The 19321-nt window shown below is 39.8% G+C and overlaps 1 protein-coding gene across 4 annotated transcripts in view; it reads left to right on the forward strand.

The window, feature by feature from the left end:
* KMT2A (lysine methyltransferase 2A) overlaps window positions 1–18971 on the forward strand; it is a 132810-nt gene extending 113839 nt beyond the window's left edge. For all 4 annotated transcript variants that reach the window (XM_069948485.1, XM_069948487.1, XM_069948489.1 and 1 more), the window contains exons 28-36: window positions 15–95; window positions 798–868; window positions 2758–2925; window positions 7450–7524; window positions 7832–8006; window positions 10501–10608; window positions 10734–10817; window positions 12061–12190; window positions 13927–18971. In XM_069948485.1, the coding sequence (XP_069804586.1) occupies window positions 15–95; window positions 798–868; window positions 2758–2925; window positions 7450–7524; window positions 7832–8006; window positions 10501–10608; window positions 10734–10817; window positions 12061–12190; window positions 13927–14202 (1168 nt within the window). In that variant the 3' untranslated portion in view covers window positions 14203–18971. The remainder of the gene's footprint in view (window positions 1–14; window positions 96–797; window positions 869–2757; window positions 2926–7449; window positions 7525–7831; window positions 8007–10500; window positions 10609–10733; window positions 10818–12060; window positions 12191–13926) is intronic.
* The last annotated feature ends 350 nt before the right edge of the window (window positions 18972–19321 follow it).

The raw sequence follows: 19321 nt of genomic DNA on the forward strand, positions 1-19321 counted from the left end.
GGTTTTACTTGTAGGAGCATCAAACCCACTACTGATGGTTATGACCTAATTATGCCAACACCACCTAATGTGATTGAGTTAGAAAAGACTGTCGGGTAAGTCATGAGAAAAAAAAACTAGACTCTGCCCAATCTCCTCTCGCTCTCTTACGCTATGTTCCCACGCAGTATTTTTGCTCCATATTTTTCAACAAAAACCAGTAGTGGATTAAAAACACAGGCTATGGTCACACACTGTTGAATTTAAATGGATGGCCGCCATTTAATGGAAAATAATTCCTTTTATTTTAAAACAGCTGCTGTTCTGAAATATCGGACATTATTTGCCATTAAATGACATGGCCAGCTAAGTTTCAACAGTGTGTGAAAATAGCCTTTCTGTGTTTTCAATCCACTCCTGGTTTTGGTTGAAAAATACTCACCAAAATACTGTGTGGGAACATAGCCTTAACGTTGATTGTTGAATTCTACATGTACATATCTTCAGGTGAAAAGAATGTAGATAAAATTCAGCAGGATTTGTTGTGTGATTATTTTGTTGGACACATTGACCACTTTATGGAAAACTGTAATAACATCATTACACATATGTTATATTAAGTCCAACTTGTAAATAACCTGTTAATTTTGTTCTGAAACACTGCTGCTTTCAAGGAAGAGCAGAAAGCAAAAGTAATGGGCTATCCCTGATAAGTAGGGTAGGAGGTATTACTAGTGTTGAGTTTAATAAGGTATAGGAACCTATTTTGTAACATCAAAATTCCCATTGATTATATTTTTTTCATGTCTTGTTTGCAGGCAGCCTCCAGCTGTTGTAGATATGGATCTACTAGTAAAGGAACAAAGTCAGTCTGAGCCAAAACTGGATGGTATGTAGCGACCAGAACATTGTACATTTTTGTTTGTTTGTTTTCACAATAGTGTAGAGTCATAGATATATTAAAATCTAAATGCATCTAAAAAGATATTCCAAGTTAAAATACTTATCTCCTATTCACAAAATAGAGAATAAGTATCAGATGGGCTGTTTTGGAATGAGGCAGCAAGTCATGCACCACTGCTCCATTCATTGTCTCCATTGCTGCCAAAGATAGCCAAGCATTGTACCAAGGGGGTCTGACCAGAGGGAACCCCATGATCTGACACATTCCCCCTGTGGATGGGGATAAGTGGTTTTACTTGGTATACCCCTTTTATCGCATATACAAAATATTTTTCACAAGCTTCAAAACATTAAATGAATACCAATAGAGTACTCCAACATGGGACATTGTGAAACATAGATATAGCCAAAGTGAGAGAAATCTTCTTATACTAAGTGCTGAACTAAAGTGTCCTCCCGCGGCGATGACTGATGCAGATGCCAGTTGCCCCATAGCAAGAGAGAGAAAAATCCCTTTCCACCTCCAAATATGTCCATCTGAATAAATCCCTGGATCAATGTTTAACACATGAAATCTAATGTCCATAAATTGTAATATTACATTTTTGAGGAAAAGCCTCCAGGCCTCCTTAGAACTGCTTACATCATTGGAACCCCATCTATGCTGATGGTGAAACCTTCTTTCCTCTAGATGTAGAGAATGCCACTTTCGATGGTAAGAGACCTAAGTGTAAAAAGATCACTAGAAAGATCTCTGTGCTGTCCATTCATATGTTCATTGTGATCAGATCGTCCCGAGAACGTCTTATTCTAAACTATATAGCCCCAGGAGGGTTATCTGTCTTGGTGCTGTAACCCACCCATTCTCTTAAAGAGGTACTCCGGCACATAGACCTAGCTGGAAGACTGCTGAGAGAGAGCTAGGAACTAGTCATCTGGGCTGTTACTAGTAACGGGGCTCTGCCTTTCAGTATGCTCTGCGGCTATGATTGAGGCTCATTATGATTGAGGCTCATTAGAAGCTTCTAATAGGCCACGTTGCCTATTAATCACCACCGCAGAGTGGTTCTCTGACAGGCAGAGGACCTTGACTAGTCGCAGCCCAGATTACTATTTTCCAGCTCTCTCCCTGCCTTGCTCGCTGACATAAACAATGTTTTGCTGGGATGTAAAGTCACCGAAAGAGCCTATGTCAGAATTTTGCTGAATTTGAGTGAACATACATAGGAACGTAGAAGATTGACGGCAGAAAAAGACCACTGGGTCCATCTAGTCTGCCCTTTTTAGTATTTCCATTCTTATTATCTTAGGATATGTTTATCCCAGGCATGTTTAAATTCTGTTATTGTAGATTTACCAACCACATCTGCTGGAAGTTTGTTCCAAGTATCTACTCTCTTAGTAAAGTAATATTTTTTCACATTGCTTCTGACCATGTGTCAAGTCAGCTCACCAAGTCGATTATTATACATTGTGCTATATTTTTATGTACATATATGTATTTTGCCTTCAATGTATTTGAAATTCTGGTCCGTATGTCCATTGAGGTTGGGCATAGCAATATGGTGCCTTGTGATTGATTCTAATTGTTATCTGGTTGATATTGCTAATAGATCTCTTCTTAGCCTGGGCAATGGTGGTAGAGGGCATTTGGTTGGTAATGCTATAGAACAGGAAGCACTTCACCATTACCCTCTAACTTCTAATGGGACTAACCTCGAATGCTTTGAACATAGGATGAAATGAGAAGACAACTATGGCTTAAAGATGTTTCACATTTCTAATTTTGATGGCCTTAAGACAAAATAGATAAGCTCTCATGTTGGCTGAATGGTATTCTTCTAAATAGACATCTGTCATTTATTCCGCATGCAGATTGTAAACAGCCAGAAGACGACGTCGGGTTTAGCTCTCCTCTTATGAGGTTGTTACAGCATGAACAGAGGCGACAGGATTCACTTCAGGGACCAAAACAAAGGACAGGTCTCCTGTTTGAAATTTCTAGTGATGATGGTTTCCAGATTTCTGCCAACAGCATTGAAGGTAACGAAGGGAAAGTGGTTGAGGGGTAATTAATTTAATACTGCATATTGAATATGTAACAATGCATTAAAGATTATTCGGTTTACTGTTTAAGGGTGCCTTCACACGTACCGTATCGCTGCTTTTATCGCCACATTTTTATCGCTGCATTTTTATCGCTGCGTTTTTTTACATGCGCGTTTTGATTTTCATGTGAAAATCAAAACTGGCATGTAAAAATCGCACCAAAAACGCAGCGTTAAAAACGCAACGATACGGTACGTGTGAAGCTACCCTAAGAGGAGACATGATCCATATACCTGGATTTTTAGTACCCACCTTTCCCTTTCTTATTGGATCCATTGGGGGACACCACACCGTGGCAATAGACCCTTTCCACTAGGAAGTGAACTAGGCATAAAAAAAAGTGTTGGCATTGCCTAGGTAGACTATACTCCTTCCACCAGCAGTAGGCTAACACTGGTTTTGTGCAAAAAGAGTTATGAACCAAGAACGGCTTGATCCCAGCATAAACATTATGAACAGTCCAAAACAGAACCCCCCGTCCCCCCAACAGGCTATTGTTACTATGATAGGATATCTAGTAGCTCTAGCTCTGGGATTACGTGATTCCATGACCAACTGCTCCTGTAGCCTGATTCATGTTTGTAGATTGCATCTTGTTTTTAAATCAATTGTAAGTGAAGCGTTAATATGTCACTGTCACTATAACTTTCAAAACCTAAGCTCAATTCTGAGATGGGGTAATTCAGCTACTATCTGTTTGTTTATTTGGCCTGCCGGGGGAAGAGGAATGGACTCACCACCTCCGCATTATTCTGCGCAAAACGCTGTTCATGGCCAGAAAAGCAATTGCAATAAGGTGGATTGACCCCAGACCCCCCACTTTAGACATGTGGAAGAACCTTGTTAACAATGTTATTCCGTATGAGAGAGTATTGTATGTGCATAGTGAGTGTCCTTCCAAATATAATAAAATATGGGATATCTGGACCCTGTTAAGCCTGACTGCTCGTCCTACGTCCAATTTTGTTTTGTGGTTGTGGTAAAGGATTGCCGTGGTTAAATAGACATATGATACACTGGCAAAATTACCAGTAGTTATAAATATAATTTTTCTGTGTCCTCTCTGTGTCCTTTTCTGGAACTCATGTATTTAAATATGATCAATATCAGTCCATGGCATGCTATTCCAGCACCACTAATTATTAAATCATTAAAATTGTATTAGAAATTGACGCTGCAAGATCTCTATATACATGTACCATACTTTTTTCATTCAAATGTTTCTTTATCCTTTCATAACACACAAAAAAACCACAAATTTTCTTATATATAACAAATCTTTGTACACAAAAGTAAAAAGCCATTTTGTAAAACATTAAGAAAATGTAAGTTAATACAAATTCATATATCTTTATCCCTTTCCTCACCCACCCCAACAGGTCAGGGATTTTTCAATATTTACCACTATGTCCCAGAAATCCTGTACCGGCGACCATAACTACATTAAATGCAGCCACCCTCCGTGTTCACTTCCACATCTAACACAATCTGCCATATGTCTCTTGATTTTATATAGGAATGCTTGGGTATGATAGTCTGTAAAAAACATTGAACTAAATAATTCTATGATTAATATTGGGGGACACCAACACCAAGATCTTTCTCCCAGTTCTTCTGTCTCCTTGTCAATTTATTTTTATACCCTTTCCTTTGCCTAACCTCTAATCTTATTATCCTGATCTGGGGCATTTACCACCTGAAATACTTTATTATTGTATGCTGGAATGCATAAGTCCGTTGTCTATATTCAAACCAGGCGCTATCTCCTAACTCCTATTTAGTTTTGAGTCATTGCCATGTTTTAATTTTGCCCTGCTGAAACAAATTCTTGACTTTCCCTATCCTAGCTCTTGAGAACAGCTTTAGTGTTTTCAATGTATTAAATTCTATATACCTGTTGTTCCATAGTGGTGTAAGGTCCAATGCGGACCTCACCTCCAGAATTTTCTTTAATTCAGCAGGCAGCTAGCATCTTAACTGATGGAAATTCTTCCCAATTTTTTTTGTCCCCCTTTTTCTCCCCCCTTTTTCTCCCCCATATCAATCTATTAGTGATTTCCCTGATTCTTTAAAAAAAAAATCTCTTTATCAAACCACAAATGTGATGAATTGCTGTTTTAGAAGATTTTCATTGCCATTATGGGCCTTTTAAAAAAGTGTGGGCATGGGCTTCAAAAGTGATACATTCTCCACTTCCATGGCTTTATGGATATTGTGAGATCGTCTGAGCACAATCTTCATACTCTCAGAAACTGACTGATTGGAATACTTACTATGGGTTTTGAAATGATCTACCTCTCCCACAGCCCCAGGAAAAGATTTGCATACGAGGGCCGCAAGACGCCCCTATAGCGGTTCACTGAAGCTGCAGGTAGAGGGATTCCTTAGCCCCTTCAGGACCAGGCTAATTTCCGTTTTTGCGTTTTTGTTTTTTCCTCCTTGTGTTTAAAAGGCCATAGCACTTGCATTTTTCCACCTAGAGACCCACATGAGCCCTTATTTTTTAGCGTCACTAATTGTACTTTGCAATGACAGGCTGAATTTTTGCATAAAGTATACTACGAAACCAGAAAAAAATTCAAAGTGTGGTGGAATTGGAAAAAAAAACGCATTTCTTTTATTTGGGGGAAATGTGTTTTTACGCCATTTGCCCTGGGGTAAAACTGACTTTTTATGCATGTTCCTCAAGTCGTTAAGATTAAAATGATATATAACATGTATAACTTATATTGTATCTGATGGCCTGTAAAAAATTCAAACCATTGTTAACAAATATACGTTCCTTAAAATTGCTCCATTCCCAGGCTTATAGCGCTTTTATCCTTTGGTCTATGGGGCTGTATGAGGTGTCATTTTTTGCGCCATGATGTTTACTTTCTATCGGTACCATGATTGCGCATATACGACTTTTTGATCGCTTTTTATTTAATTTTTTCTGGATTTGATGCGACCAAAAATGCGCAATTTAGCACTTTGGGATTTTTTTGCGCTGATGCCGTTTACCGTGCGAGATCAGGAATGTGATTAATAGTTCGGGCGATTACGCACGCGGCGATAGCAAACATGTTTATTTATTTACCTTTATTTATAACCTGGGAAAAGGGGGGTGATTCTGGCTTTTATTAGGGGAGGGGGCTTTTTACTAATACTTTTTTTTTTAACTTTTACACTTATACTAGAAGCCCCCCTAGGGGACTTCTAGTATAAGTGCACTGATCTCTCATTGAGATCTATGCTGTATATATATGCTGCAGAGATCCGTGAGATAGGCACTCGTTTTCTCCGGCTGCTGCAGCCGGAAGTAAACGAGTGCCGAGCCGTCGACGGCGCGATCTTGGAGCGGTCCCCGGCCGGCAGCACACATGGAGATCGCTCCTCCAGGATAACGTCCCGGAGGAGCGATCTCCCCCACTAGACACCAGGGAAATGCTGTATCCAGTAATCAGATGCAGCTGTCATGTTTGACAGCTGCATCTGATTACTGTATTAGCGGGCACTGCGATCGGACCGTGCCCGCTAATACCGGCGGTCCCGGGCTACAAGCGGTTACTTCTTCGTGCGGGAAAGGGTTAAACAAAAACACATTGTGTGTCAAAACAAATTCTTACATCTGCAGTAAAAAGTTGCCCACATATTATTCTCCAGCATGATGTTCCAAAGTAGTTTCAATACATGTCCTGTATCCTTAATAAAGTATGGCAAATTCTCCACCATAGATTTCAAATATTTATCTAAATACTTACCCAATGGCTCACAAAGGATGACGTTCTTCAAAACTATGGGACACCCGGGCAGATTTTTCATGTTTTTATGTATCTTTGGTAAAAGACACAAACAGGCAGTTCTAGGATTTCCAACCAACAAACATTTCATTGCACTTTTAGACAAAGTTCCCTTCTCCTGTGCCTCTGTCAATAATTTTTCCAGTTGGACCTGAAAGGCAGGAGTCAGATTATAGGTCAGTTTCTGATAGCACTCATGATTTCTTAGCTGCAGAAAGGCTTCCTGCTCATAAAGGGTTATAAGCCAAACCAACACATTTTCGCCTTTTTCGGCAGACCTAAAAACTACCTCTTTCATGGCCCTCAGTCCCTTTAATGCCTGTCTCTGATCCTTGTTTAACCCCTTAACGACGCATGATGAGTATACTCATCGTGCTGTTAGGAGGAAGCAGAGAGGGCTAACGGTGTGATCCCTCTCTGCAGAACACGGCTCCCAACTGCTATCAGTACTTACACCTAACTCCATAGTAACACATTGCACACAGCAAATTGAGGCCGGCACAATGGAGGAGGCAGTGTGTTCAGTTTGGTCAGATGCCCCTCTATATGCAAGCACCTTGAATGATCCATATTGTAGACATCTACAACATGGATCATTATATCATTTTTCTACGATGTATTAGTCTTTGTATGCAAAATGCATTCAAACATTTTAATTTTTTTTTTTTTTCTGCAGAAGCTTGGAAGTCTCTGACTGATAAAGTACAGGAAGCAAGATCGAACGCAAGACTGAAGCAATTGTCATTTGCAGGTAGTGTGATTTGAATGTGTTCATTTTGATTGGTTTGTAACTTGTTTATTTAAACATACCATATAATTTTTCCATATTATATAGTTTTATAGTAAATATGCTTCTAAATGTGTGATTGTGCTTTGGCACTTTTTAGTGCTGCTCTCTTGCTGCATCAGGGTTTTCCTAGCAAAAAGTGGAAAAGTAATACTGATCGCTTACTAGGAAGAATAGTTTTGTAGTTTAGCATGAATGTATTTATCCTAAAATTATTTTTGCAAGACCTGTCAGCAGTAATTGTGTGCCTCTATCGCTGTATTCCTGACAGGTGTAAATGCGCTTAGGATGCTGGGTATTATACATGATGCAGTGGTGTTTCTTGTGGAGCAACTATATGGTGCAAACAAGTGTCGTAGTTATAAGTTCCGTTTCCACCGTCCAGCTGGAGAAGAGGAGCCTCCTATCAATCCTCATGGAGCAGCACGCGCTGAGGTGCATCAAAGGTGAGCAAGAAATGTCAATTATAAAAAACTAGAAAATGTACCCGGCGCTGCCCGGGTATAAAGTGTCAGTGTGTTAATTAGATTTGTTCTAAGGTGCCCAGGAGGCCAAGCTAAAGGTATTGTTTCATCTGAGTTAATCAGTGGAATTAGTGTATACCTGTAGTGCATAGTTGGAGGGGTTCTGTATACCCACAATGTATAGTTTTTAGGGGTCTCGCATATCTGTAGTGCATAGTTGGGGGGGCTGTATACCTATAGTGTATAGTTGAGGGAGGTCCTGTATACCTGCAGTGTACAGTTGGTGAAGGTCCTGTATACCTATACTGTATAGTTCGGGGGTCCTGTATACCTGTAGTATATAGTTGGTGCTGTATACCTGTAATGTATAGTTGGTGGAGGTCCTGTATACCTGAAGTATATAGTTGGTGGAGGTCCTGTATACCTGTAGTATATAGTTTTGGGGTCCTGTATACCTGTAGTGTAAAGTTTGGGGTCCTATATACCTGTAGTATATAGTTTTGTGGAGGTCCCATGCACTTGTAGTGTATAGTTTTGGGGTCCTGTATACCTGTAGTGTCCTGTATACCTGCAGGGTTGTATTTACCCGTATGGCAGTGTTATTCAGTCACAGAGTGTCGGTATTGGTCATGTCTGGTATGGGGGTGTTATCCAGTCACAGTATGGCGGTATTGGTCAGGTCTGGTGTGGCAGTGTTATCCAGTCACAGTATGGCGGTATTGGTCAGGTCTGGTGTGGCAGTGTTATCCAGTCACAGTATGGCGGTATTGGTCAGGTCTGGTGTGGCAGTGTTATCCAGTCACAGTATGGCGGTATTGGTCAGGTCTGGTGTGGCGGTGTTATCCAGTCACAGTATGGCGGTATTGGTCAGGTCTGGCAGTGTTATCCAGTCACAGTATGGCGGTATTGGTCAGGTCTGGTATGACAGTGTTATCCAGCACAGTATGGCGGTATTGGTCAGGTCTGGTGTAGCAGTGTTACCCAGTCACAGTTTGGTATATCTGTTGTGCCCTGTATATACATGTAATGTATGGATGGAGTAGGGGGTCCTGTATATACATGTACTGTATAGATGGAGTAGGGGGTCCTGTATATACATGTTCTGTATAGATGGAGTAGGGGGTCCTGTATATACATGTACTGTATAGATGGAGTAGGGGGTCCTGTATATACATGTACTGTATAGATGGAGTAGGGGGCCCTGTATATACATGTAATGTATAGATGGAGTAGGGGGCCCTGTATATACATGTACTGTATGGATGGAGTAGGGGGTCCTGTATATACATGTACTGTATAGATGGAGTAGGGGGTCCTGTATAAACATGTACTGTATAGATGGGAGTAGGGGGTCCTGTATATACATGTACTGTATAGATGGAGTAGGGGGCCCTGTATATACATGTACTGTATAGATGGAGTAGGGGGTCTACCAGTTATTACTGTGGATGTTGTGAGGCAGCTTCCCTAGCAACCATTGCTCCCTGTGAAAATGAAAGCAGTAATCCTATTGGTTGCTAAGGCTCCAACTGCCGTGTCTGCTGCAGCTAATTATATCACCTGTGTTTGCAGTGAGATTTTCCCATTCATCTCTATGAGGCGCCTCTCTTTCCCCTCCCCCTCCCCTCCTGTACATCTGGCGAGGACGGGACCTTCGCAATAACCTTCCCGGGCACCCAATGTATCTGTGTGCCAAATTTGGGGTCAAACGGTTCAGGCGTTTGGAAGTCTATAGAGGACAGACAGACAGACAGAAGGACAGACAGACAGACAGACAGACAGACAGACTTTGATTTTTATGATATAGATGTCAGAGTACAGTGGGCTCACAATGCAAGCCCACTCTGTACAGTACCACCCTGACTGACGTCATCCAGGGACTATGGCAATTTACCCGACACAGCAGCGCTTAGTAATCAGATGATTCAATGCATAAAAAAAATCACCCCCCTTTTCCCATCTTATAAATAAAAAAAAATAGACATTTCCTGTCACTGTGTGCGGAGTCGCCCTATTAAATTATCACATTCCAGATTTCACTCTGTAAATGGCATAAGCGCAAAAACCAAATTGTAGAATTGCAGTTTTGGTCACATCACATTCAGGAAGAATTTTATAAAAGTGATCAAAAAGTTGCATATATGCATGCAAGATATCAATAAAAAGTGCAGGTCATGGCGGAAAAACGGATGTCTCCCACAGCCCCATAGACAAAAAAAATTAAAGCAGCATAATTAGAATGGAGCAGTTTTAAAAATGTCAAATTAAGTCTGTCATTGCAAAGTACAATTGGTGAAAAAAAATAAGACCTCATATGGGTCTGTAGGTAAAAAAAATGTAAGCGCTTTGGCTTTTTAAAAACGAGGAGATAAAAACTAAAGTGCAAAAACAAAAAGTGGCCCGGGAGGTAAGGGATTAAATAAGGAAATGTTATTGGAGGTATTATTAATTAATTGTAAAACATCCTTCCTAACAGGAAATCAGCCTTTGACATGTTTAATTTCTTGGCCTCCAAACATCGACAGCCTCCAGAATATAAACCAAATGATGAAGAGGAAGAAGAGGTGCAGCTGAAATCTGTTCGGTAAAGTGTGTTTTTTTGTGTGTGTTTTTTTTTTTTTTTCCTGTGTTTGGATACTTGTAACCTGTAGTTGTTTTCATGTAGTGCCATGCTGCCACATAATATTCTAATGAATATTTCTGTTGTAGAAGGGCCACCAGCATGGATCTACCAATGCCAATGAGATTCCGGCATCTTAAGAAAACATCTAAAGAAGCTGTGGGCGTTTACAGGTGTGTTTACTGCTTTCTGTACAAATGGAAATAAATTTGTAGATTAAAAAAATAATTATTATTTAACCTCTTTATGACTGCAGATAATGTTTTTTTTACAGCAATTATTAAGGGTACTTATTTTAGGCCTTCACCTTCTTAAGTAAGGCATTGCAGGTCTCTCAGTATGACAGCCGAGTCCCTGCTGTACCTTCTTTCTTGGTAGATTAACCTTTTACATGCTGCAGTCAAATTGTGACTGCTACATGTAAAGAGTCTGCTACACTGTACTTACCCATCGGCTTCCTGACGTACGATCTCCTGTGCCAGTGGGTCGCCATGGCTGTGGGGGGAATGTGGGGGCACTGGGCTCGCCAACAGTGCTCCAAACAGCCTTACAAGTTTACACTACAAACTGCACTGCAATGGCACCTTCATCCTCAGTGTCCCGTGCACACTAGGGAGCTATCAGCAGGTATCTTCCTACCAGCTGATAGTTCCCCTTTAAAGTGAATTTGCCAGCTCATCTGCACGCTATGAGCTACAGACATGGGCTTACAGATAACGATTGCTGTATCCATTCCTGGCTTTGGATTAGAAAACTGCATCAAGAACTGCAATGGTGGTTTTCAAAAATATTCTGTATGTGACAGCAAACTCAGAACTTGTTTATTTAACAATGCCGTACAGTTACACAATAAAATTCGTTACCTGTAGCTTCAATTATAGAGGGGCAAATTGACTTTGCTGGATGTGGATTAATTCAATGAAAGGTGTATAAATCCAACTTTAGTTGGATTTTAAGTTCCCCTAGTGGTGGTTTCAGACAGACAGAATGTCTGCATTTTATTTGTACACGGTGAGAGGGGGAAACACATGCTCAAGCTCTTCAATTACTTGCTTTTGGACATGGTTGTGATGTAGTTAAAAACCTTAGTTGGAAAAGGTAAGAAGGTAAAACACTGCTATCCAGCTATTATAGAAGATGAAATTAACAGAATGTTAAAGGAATTTTTACTGGGAAAATGGATTGATTGTTTACATCTGGCCCATCATTTGTGCCTTTCCTGTGCATGAACCATATACAGAGCCGGAAGCCTCTTCTTAACAGAATGTATAGTGACAGTACTGAGTTACTGCAGCACGGCTCCTGTTAACTGCATTGAGAGATGAGCTGCAATGACCTGGATGAAGCTGGGATTTCTGTGTGCACCCTGATACAAATTAACTTGTTGCATCCCCTGGTTTTTACTTTTTTTCATAGATCTCCAATTCATGGCCGGGGTCTTTTCTGCAAGAGAAACATTGATGCTGGAGAGATGGTGATAGAATATTCTGGAAATGTCATACGTTCTACATTAACTGACAAAAGAGAGAAATATTATGATGGGAAGGTGAGTATTAAGAACATTTTATGTTCCTGTAAGCTGCACCTAAAGCACATCTATGGGGAATCGTTTTAAGTGTGCATTAATATTTTCTTAAGTCCTTAAAGCCCCTGATACTTGAACCCCCCGTTCACGTATCAGCAAAAAAAAATAATTAAAAATTGCTTGTGTTGGGCCTAAGGCTTATCTAAATATGCCTGCCTATGTCCGCTGCAATATGATCTTCTTTTTGTGCTTCCTGTGGAGCTATTCCCTACCATCCATGTTCTTTTCACTTCCTGTTTCATATTGTGTTTGCCCCTGAGGTCTAAAACTACTGGAGGCCAGCATTCTGTGTGTGTAAGCCTGCCCCCTCAGTAACGCTTATTGCTGCTAAGACAGCCCACTCGCCCCTCCTCACCTCAATGAGGCCAATACGATCAGGCCAGGACATCATACAACCCAACAGACACCCCACAGCCCCGCCTGCAGAGGATTGTAACAGTCACACAGTGACTTCACATCAGCACCTGGGAAAGCTGGGTGCCTGCCTGTGTGAATCAAACTGAAGGTCATAAGTGTATGTTATTCCTGCCCATGCTTTCATCACAGTTGGATAATTGTGATCTTATAACAACATGGAGATAGAAAGATAGGGAGATATACAAAGCAGGAAATAGAGAGACAGAGACAGGGAAGGGTGAAGTGGGAGACAGTGAGGTGAAAAGGGATAGGGGGGAAATGCAAATAATACAGAGAGAGAGTGATAATACACTTCTTGATAACCACCCATCTTTCCCAGGTGCTGATAAACCAAGCTTAGAAAGTAGTCGGAACTACTGCCACTCACAGGAATTAGGATTAGTTGAAGATGTGTCTGCACCAAGGAAAGCAGGGTCGTGTACAGTGTGCACTAACACCTCACTGTCTCTTTCTCACACTTCTCCCTCCCCCCTTCTATTTTTTTCCATTTCCTGCTATCTCTGTATGACTCACCCTATAAACCTCACACCCGTTCCGTACGCATGTTCTTATGAGATCACATGAAAGCCGGTGCAGTAATAACATATAAACTTCTGCCCTACAGTCTGAGTCACACATACAAGCACCCTGCTTTCCTAGGTAGTAAAGTACAAATAGTGCAAATAACAGGCAGTAATAGACAGATATATGTTAGGGAATTCTACTGACCCATAATAAAGTAGAGTACCTGCCTGTGTGAAGAAAACAGCAGTATATTGTAGCTGAGAAGGTGCAAATCCCTTACTGAGATTGATATATGAGAGATTTCCTTAGTTTAACATGAGCATGGGATCCGTATCCCAGCCTGCCTGGTTATTGGCCAGCAAGCACCATGTGACTAACAGGCCAATCAAAAGTGACAGGACAACTGATGCAAATTAGCCATGAGGAAGGGGGATGGTTTACAAACCAGGACCAGAATACACAGCCTAGTGCAGTGATGCTGCACACTGACTGGCTGACACAAAATGGCTGCACACTGACAGGCTGACACAAAATGGCTGCACACTGACGGGCAGACACAAAATGGCAGCAGCTAGAGATAAGAGTCGTCAACAGTAATAATAAAAAAAAATAGAAACTACCAAACTTCCTGCGCAGCAGAAAAGTGACTGAAAACAGCAGAACAGATTAAACATCTCTAGTCAGTAATGTGCATGTTGGAGAAAGGAATAGACATGTGGGTAAATGTTTTTTAGTTGAGTACCCTTTTAATTTATTCTTGTGCTTATCTCTTGTAGGGTATTGGCTGCTATATGTTCCGTATAGATGACTCTGAAGTGGTCGATGCCACAATGCATGGCAATGCTGCTCGCTTCATCAACCACTCCTGTGAGCCTAACTGTTACTCCCGCGTGATTCCAATCGATGGACAGAAACATATTGTCATATTTGCAATGCGCAAAATTTATCGAGGGGAGGAGCTCACTTATGACTATAAGTTCCCCATCGAGGATGCTAGCAACAAGTTAGCATGCAACTGCGGGACCAAAAAATGCCGCAAGTTTCTCAACTGATCAAGACTTTCCAACCTTTAAGGTTATGCATAGAGCAGGTTGAAGTCCAGGTCACTCCAGTATGCAGGAAGCATGCAGCCACTGCTAAGTATAAAAACACCTAAAATGCAGTCTTCTATTCATGGCTCCAGTGATACGTGGCCAAGAATGCATTGCACAACTGAATAACTCATGTATATCAGTAGGGAACATGCTGTGTAATGTCTAATATGGACCATCTCTAATGATGACGACTTTCAGCATATATTGAGCATGAGTGTATCTGTATACTGCTTTGCTGTCACATGGCAGTGATTAGTAGTTTTATAATTTTAATTTATTTTTGTATATGTGTCCAACTTTGCATGGCACTGTTGGTAATTAAACTTGTGATAATTTTTTTTTTGTTCCATGTGCTCAGAAAGTGCAGGCGATGCTTATTATCTACCTTAATTGTAGGGTATAGCGGTTTTATGAGGTCTACTATAGGTCGAATATGAATGTGGGCAACTCGGCATTAGAGAGCCAACAAGAGTTCTGCCGAAAGATGTGTCTGTCTTAAGACATGATTCTTGTTTGTAGTCCCAGTGGACTGACTGATATAGACACTCAGTTTTGACTTCTCTTTGGAGAGCCAGAATCATGCATACCTCTCATTGTTCACTGAGGTACGTTCCTTCTAATTGTAACAGGAAGGGGCTACTACAGCACTGACTAAAGGAGGCAAACATGGAAGGCTCTGCCCATAACAGCAGACCCTTCTGGATCTAGGCCTCTGTCGGGTGTTGAGAGATTATAGTGTTCAGCACTCAGGAGCTGCAATATCATTGGGGCATTAGATAGCACTGAATTATGGAAATATCAGCTCCAGGATTTTTTCCTCAAAAAAGCATAATGTCAATGGGCCCAAAAATGGAAGCCACTGAAAGATTTATTTTTGGTTTTCTAGTGTAGATTAACCATGATATTTTAAAGGGATGACATTTTAGGGGCAGCAGCAACAGCCTGCCACATCTCTAATACCCTTTACTTTCAGTTTGGATTCTTCCTTAATTGAGGTAGATTACAGATGATGGTAAGAATTAGAAAAACGGTTTGGATCGCCCTAGTTGCAGGAAATACATTTTATTTTATATAGAAAATAGTGAAATCATGCAATAGTGAATAAATTATACGAGGAACAGGTTATGTTTACTATTAGGGGCTTTTGACACTACGCAGGACTTCAAAGCCCCTCACCACCACATTTCAAAGCACCCCTTAAAAGTTAACCACAGCAGAAAGCAATGAATGAGGCTAAACACCCTCATCACTTTGCTACCCGACAAAGTTAATTATTCACCTCCCGCCTTCCGTTTACATCGTCTGTTTATTTTTTGTAGTATTTAAAAGAAGAAGAAAAGTTTTTTACAAAATGTAAATACTCTATATTTTTCTATTGGAAGCACTTAATCACTAAGGAAGCACTTAAAGCAGGGGGGATGGGAAGTCTTTACTAAACTTGGTGTATTCAAATTTATTTTTGAAAAGCATTTTTTTTGATCTGTGAAATTGTTTATTTTATCATAGGCTGCTGATGAGGTAACATTTTTGATGATATTTAGACGACATTGTTATTGGCCTTGTTATAATTGTGTTAATTCCCTTTTCATATAACTAAGGAGGCTCATTATATCATTACCGTAAGACTGTAGAAGCTGTAAGAATTCTGTATGTTGTAGGAATTATTTATTGTGTTTAAAGTGAATATTAAGCTGACTGTCATCCTCTACAGCAAAAGCTTGCTGAGGTGAAATTCAATCATTTCTGAAGACAGGGCTGAGGGTTTAACATCCATAACTATCTCTCAGGTAAAATTTCGTATGTAACATTTGTAGGGCTGAATTTTTGCTTGTTGGTTTAACCTCTAGTATTCCCATGCAATTCTTATGGGAGGTGGGTGACTGACTTATATGTGCTAAATTGCAAGGAACACGCTAGAGCTCAGGGGGTAAGGTTCCTGTATACCACACACTCCCTTGTGCATGTGCATAGCTCTGGCCAGTGTTGTCCGATAATATAACTCACGGTAGCAGCTGAAAGGTCTGTAAGCATTTTTTTTTTTTATTAGAGAGATCACTTTTATTAAGCATCATCATTCCAAGCCCGTGTATGCCTTAAACATGGCATAATACATTATTTATTATGCAGCTAAGCAACCTTGTGCTGGTTATGTTGGCAAAAACTTTACTGCTCTTTAGAAGCAGAGAGCTCACAATCTGATGTAGAAATCTCAAAAACTGAATATTTCTGCTTACAAAGCAATATCTTCTGGACTATTTAAGGTTGGGGTTTTTTTTTGTTTTGTTTTTTTAGAAAACTGATGGTTTGACAATTCTAACTTTGAACTTAAGGGTAGTGCTGCCTGATGGTATATAAGGGATTTATCCAGGCTTAAAAACATGGCTGGTTTCTTTCAGAAGCAGCATCACTCCTGTCTGTAGTTTGGGTTGGTTATGCAGCTCACTTCAATTGAATGGGTTGACTGACTGTCTAAAGTGCATTGCAGCCTCCAACTCTCCCCCGACTGATGATAATAGGGAAGAGAATGGTTGGGCATATTGAGTTCAACTTCCTGACCCTTTTGTTCTTAGAATGATAAGCTGCTGCCAAAGCTTACCCCTCCTCTCTCCATAGGAAACAAAGGAAGGTGCAGAGGATGTGGAGATCCAAATAAATTCATAAGTTCAAGTTAATTGACACAGAATGTTGAACCTATGTAGATTGAAAAAAAAAAATTCAAAGGTGAATAATGTTTTCAAGATAGACTTAAAATACTTTGAAAATGGTCCTGAGAATGGAGAGGTTTGGGCGCTGGCTTAGTTATGTGGCCCGTTCACGTTTTTTTCCATAACCTAACTTTATTCCTCACCACTGGCTGTGCTGACAATTTCCATACTCACAAACCAACACTCTATCCCTCCATTGTCAGGAAAAGTGGATATCCTGGCAGTCAATCCCACACTGTCCAGACGCCACATTTTAGTGATTAAAAAACAATTTTCTGTGATGGGAAGATCCCTTCAATGCCACTGTCCATCCTTGAACAACATGGAGGAGATAAAGCTGAAATTTGGTGCAAATTGAGCTTTACATGACTTGCACTGCGTTTTCAATGTCTTTTTGACGTCTTGCTCAGCCAAGGTAATATGGCTTACCAGAAATTGGGCATGGCCTCATGTTTAAAAAAAAAAAAAAAAAAAGTGTCATAAATGCGCCTTTTTTGGGTGTAAAACTATTAGCCAATAGATGGTGCAAACTTGTTAGACTAAAAAGCCTAAAGATGTTCCAGATTTTCAACCAGCGTGAGACTGTTAAAGCACTGGTTCGTTCTTAAACAATGTAAGCATAAGGTTCTTTTACATGGCCATGTACTGACGCAAACGAGCGCTCATTTTCAGTGCCTTTACATGGCACAATCGATCAGCCGTGCCCCATGAACAAGATTACTGTATCAATCTTGTAGCCATTAGCATTCATTGTTATTGTTTACACAGAAAGATGTGTGGCTGCTAAAGATAAATTATATAGCCACACAAAAGATGTGATCAGCAAATAAGCTGGTGTTCTCCCACTTGTCTGCTCATCGCTGACACTTTTACATGAACAGAATGAGCATTTTTGAGAATGCTCATTGTCAATAATCTGAAAGTATCAGCAGATGAGCTGGAAAATGCCACACATCTCTCTATGTAAATGGTAACAATGATCCCCTACCTATCAGTGTTGGATGCCATATTTTTTTCTGCAGGTGCCCAGATTTCAATAATTTCAAGGCTTAATGTCTTTCTATTCTTGCTACCATGACTTCCTATGTTATTATTTAAGATAATGTTAGGAGGAGGATTCAGTCTTAACTAGCCATGTTTAAGGTTGACATAGGGCCACTAGTTGTTATATAGAAACAATAAAACATTAGAAATCACAAGACAGGTAGTGTAGGCATTATAATACTCCAGATCTTAAGCTTCCAGCGTCATAAATCAAACATGAATCTTACAAATCTAAGACGACCATCATTAAATACTCCACAATTGTGCTATGTAACCTTGTCTACAGTATTTGTACCCACCAGTACAGAACCGGTTTCCGTTTATAAACCACACTGAGTTTCTGAATCTCTGAGGCTTCCCGCAGCAAGTTAGGAAAAGGTTTAGTAAGGCCACAGAATGCCCTATAAACCCTGGAGATTTTGTATTTAATCATGACTTGTACAATAGATTTTATTTTTCCGCTAGCTATTAGGTTTCTAGAGCTTTGGGGGCATCAGCCTCCTCTACATTTACGTAAAACAAACTGGTGTTCTTGTGATCTTTGACTTTATATATTTGTGGCTTTAAAACTGGCCTGTATAGCAGGTTTAACAGTCATTATAAGGTAATATATCTGCTGACTTGTATTCTACAACTGCCATCCTATGTAACCCTCTCCATCCTGTTTCCTGCTGCTCTTCCAGAAACTTTTTTTTTTTTCCTTTGTTTTATTTTTAATGAGAACATAAAGGAAATTGTAGTAGTTTTATCAGTGTTATTTAAAAAATATATAAAAGGATTTAAAAAAAAAAGTGTCCATGTGGACAGAACTGAAGGAAAAAAAATCCTGTTTGATATTAAAACAGTAACTGTCAGGTCTGAATGTAAAGTGTATATAGTTGTAAAAACTGAAAAGAGGAGTTTTAAACATGTTTGCTTTTTTTTCTATGCACTTTTTTAATTTAAGTGATTAGGTTACTTAATAAAAATGTCCAGTTTCTTGATGTACAAATGTGTTTTGTCTTTCTTTTATTAGTGTTTTTTTTTTATAAGAGTTGAGTATATGCAATATATATATATATAATATATATATATATTTATTTGTACTGTATATACTTTAAAATTGTAAATGCAATTACGGTAAAAGCCCTTTAATCAGGCATAAACGGGATTTAAAAGTTGCTGGTTTATCATGGGGAAAAGAAGAAAGAAAATTCTATGATTGACCACTTATTTAGAATCACAATGAAAGCATATAGCTGAACGTGTATTGTGGCACACAGTTGTACCCCATATTGGTCTGTATTTTGAATACTTTCTGGATAACTAGTAATGGCACATCAAATCTT

Source organism: Dendropsophus ebraccatus, chromosome 12, assembly GCF_027789765.1.
Source record: "Dendropsophus ebraccatus isolate aDenEbr1 chromosome 12, aDenEbr1.pat, whole genome shotgun sequence".
NCBI lineage: Eukaryota > Metazoa > Chordata > Amphibia > Anura > Hylidae > Dendropsophus > Dendropsophus ebraccatus.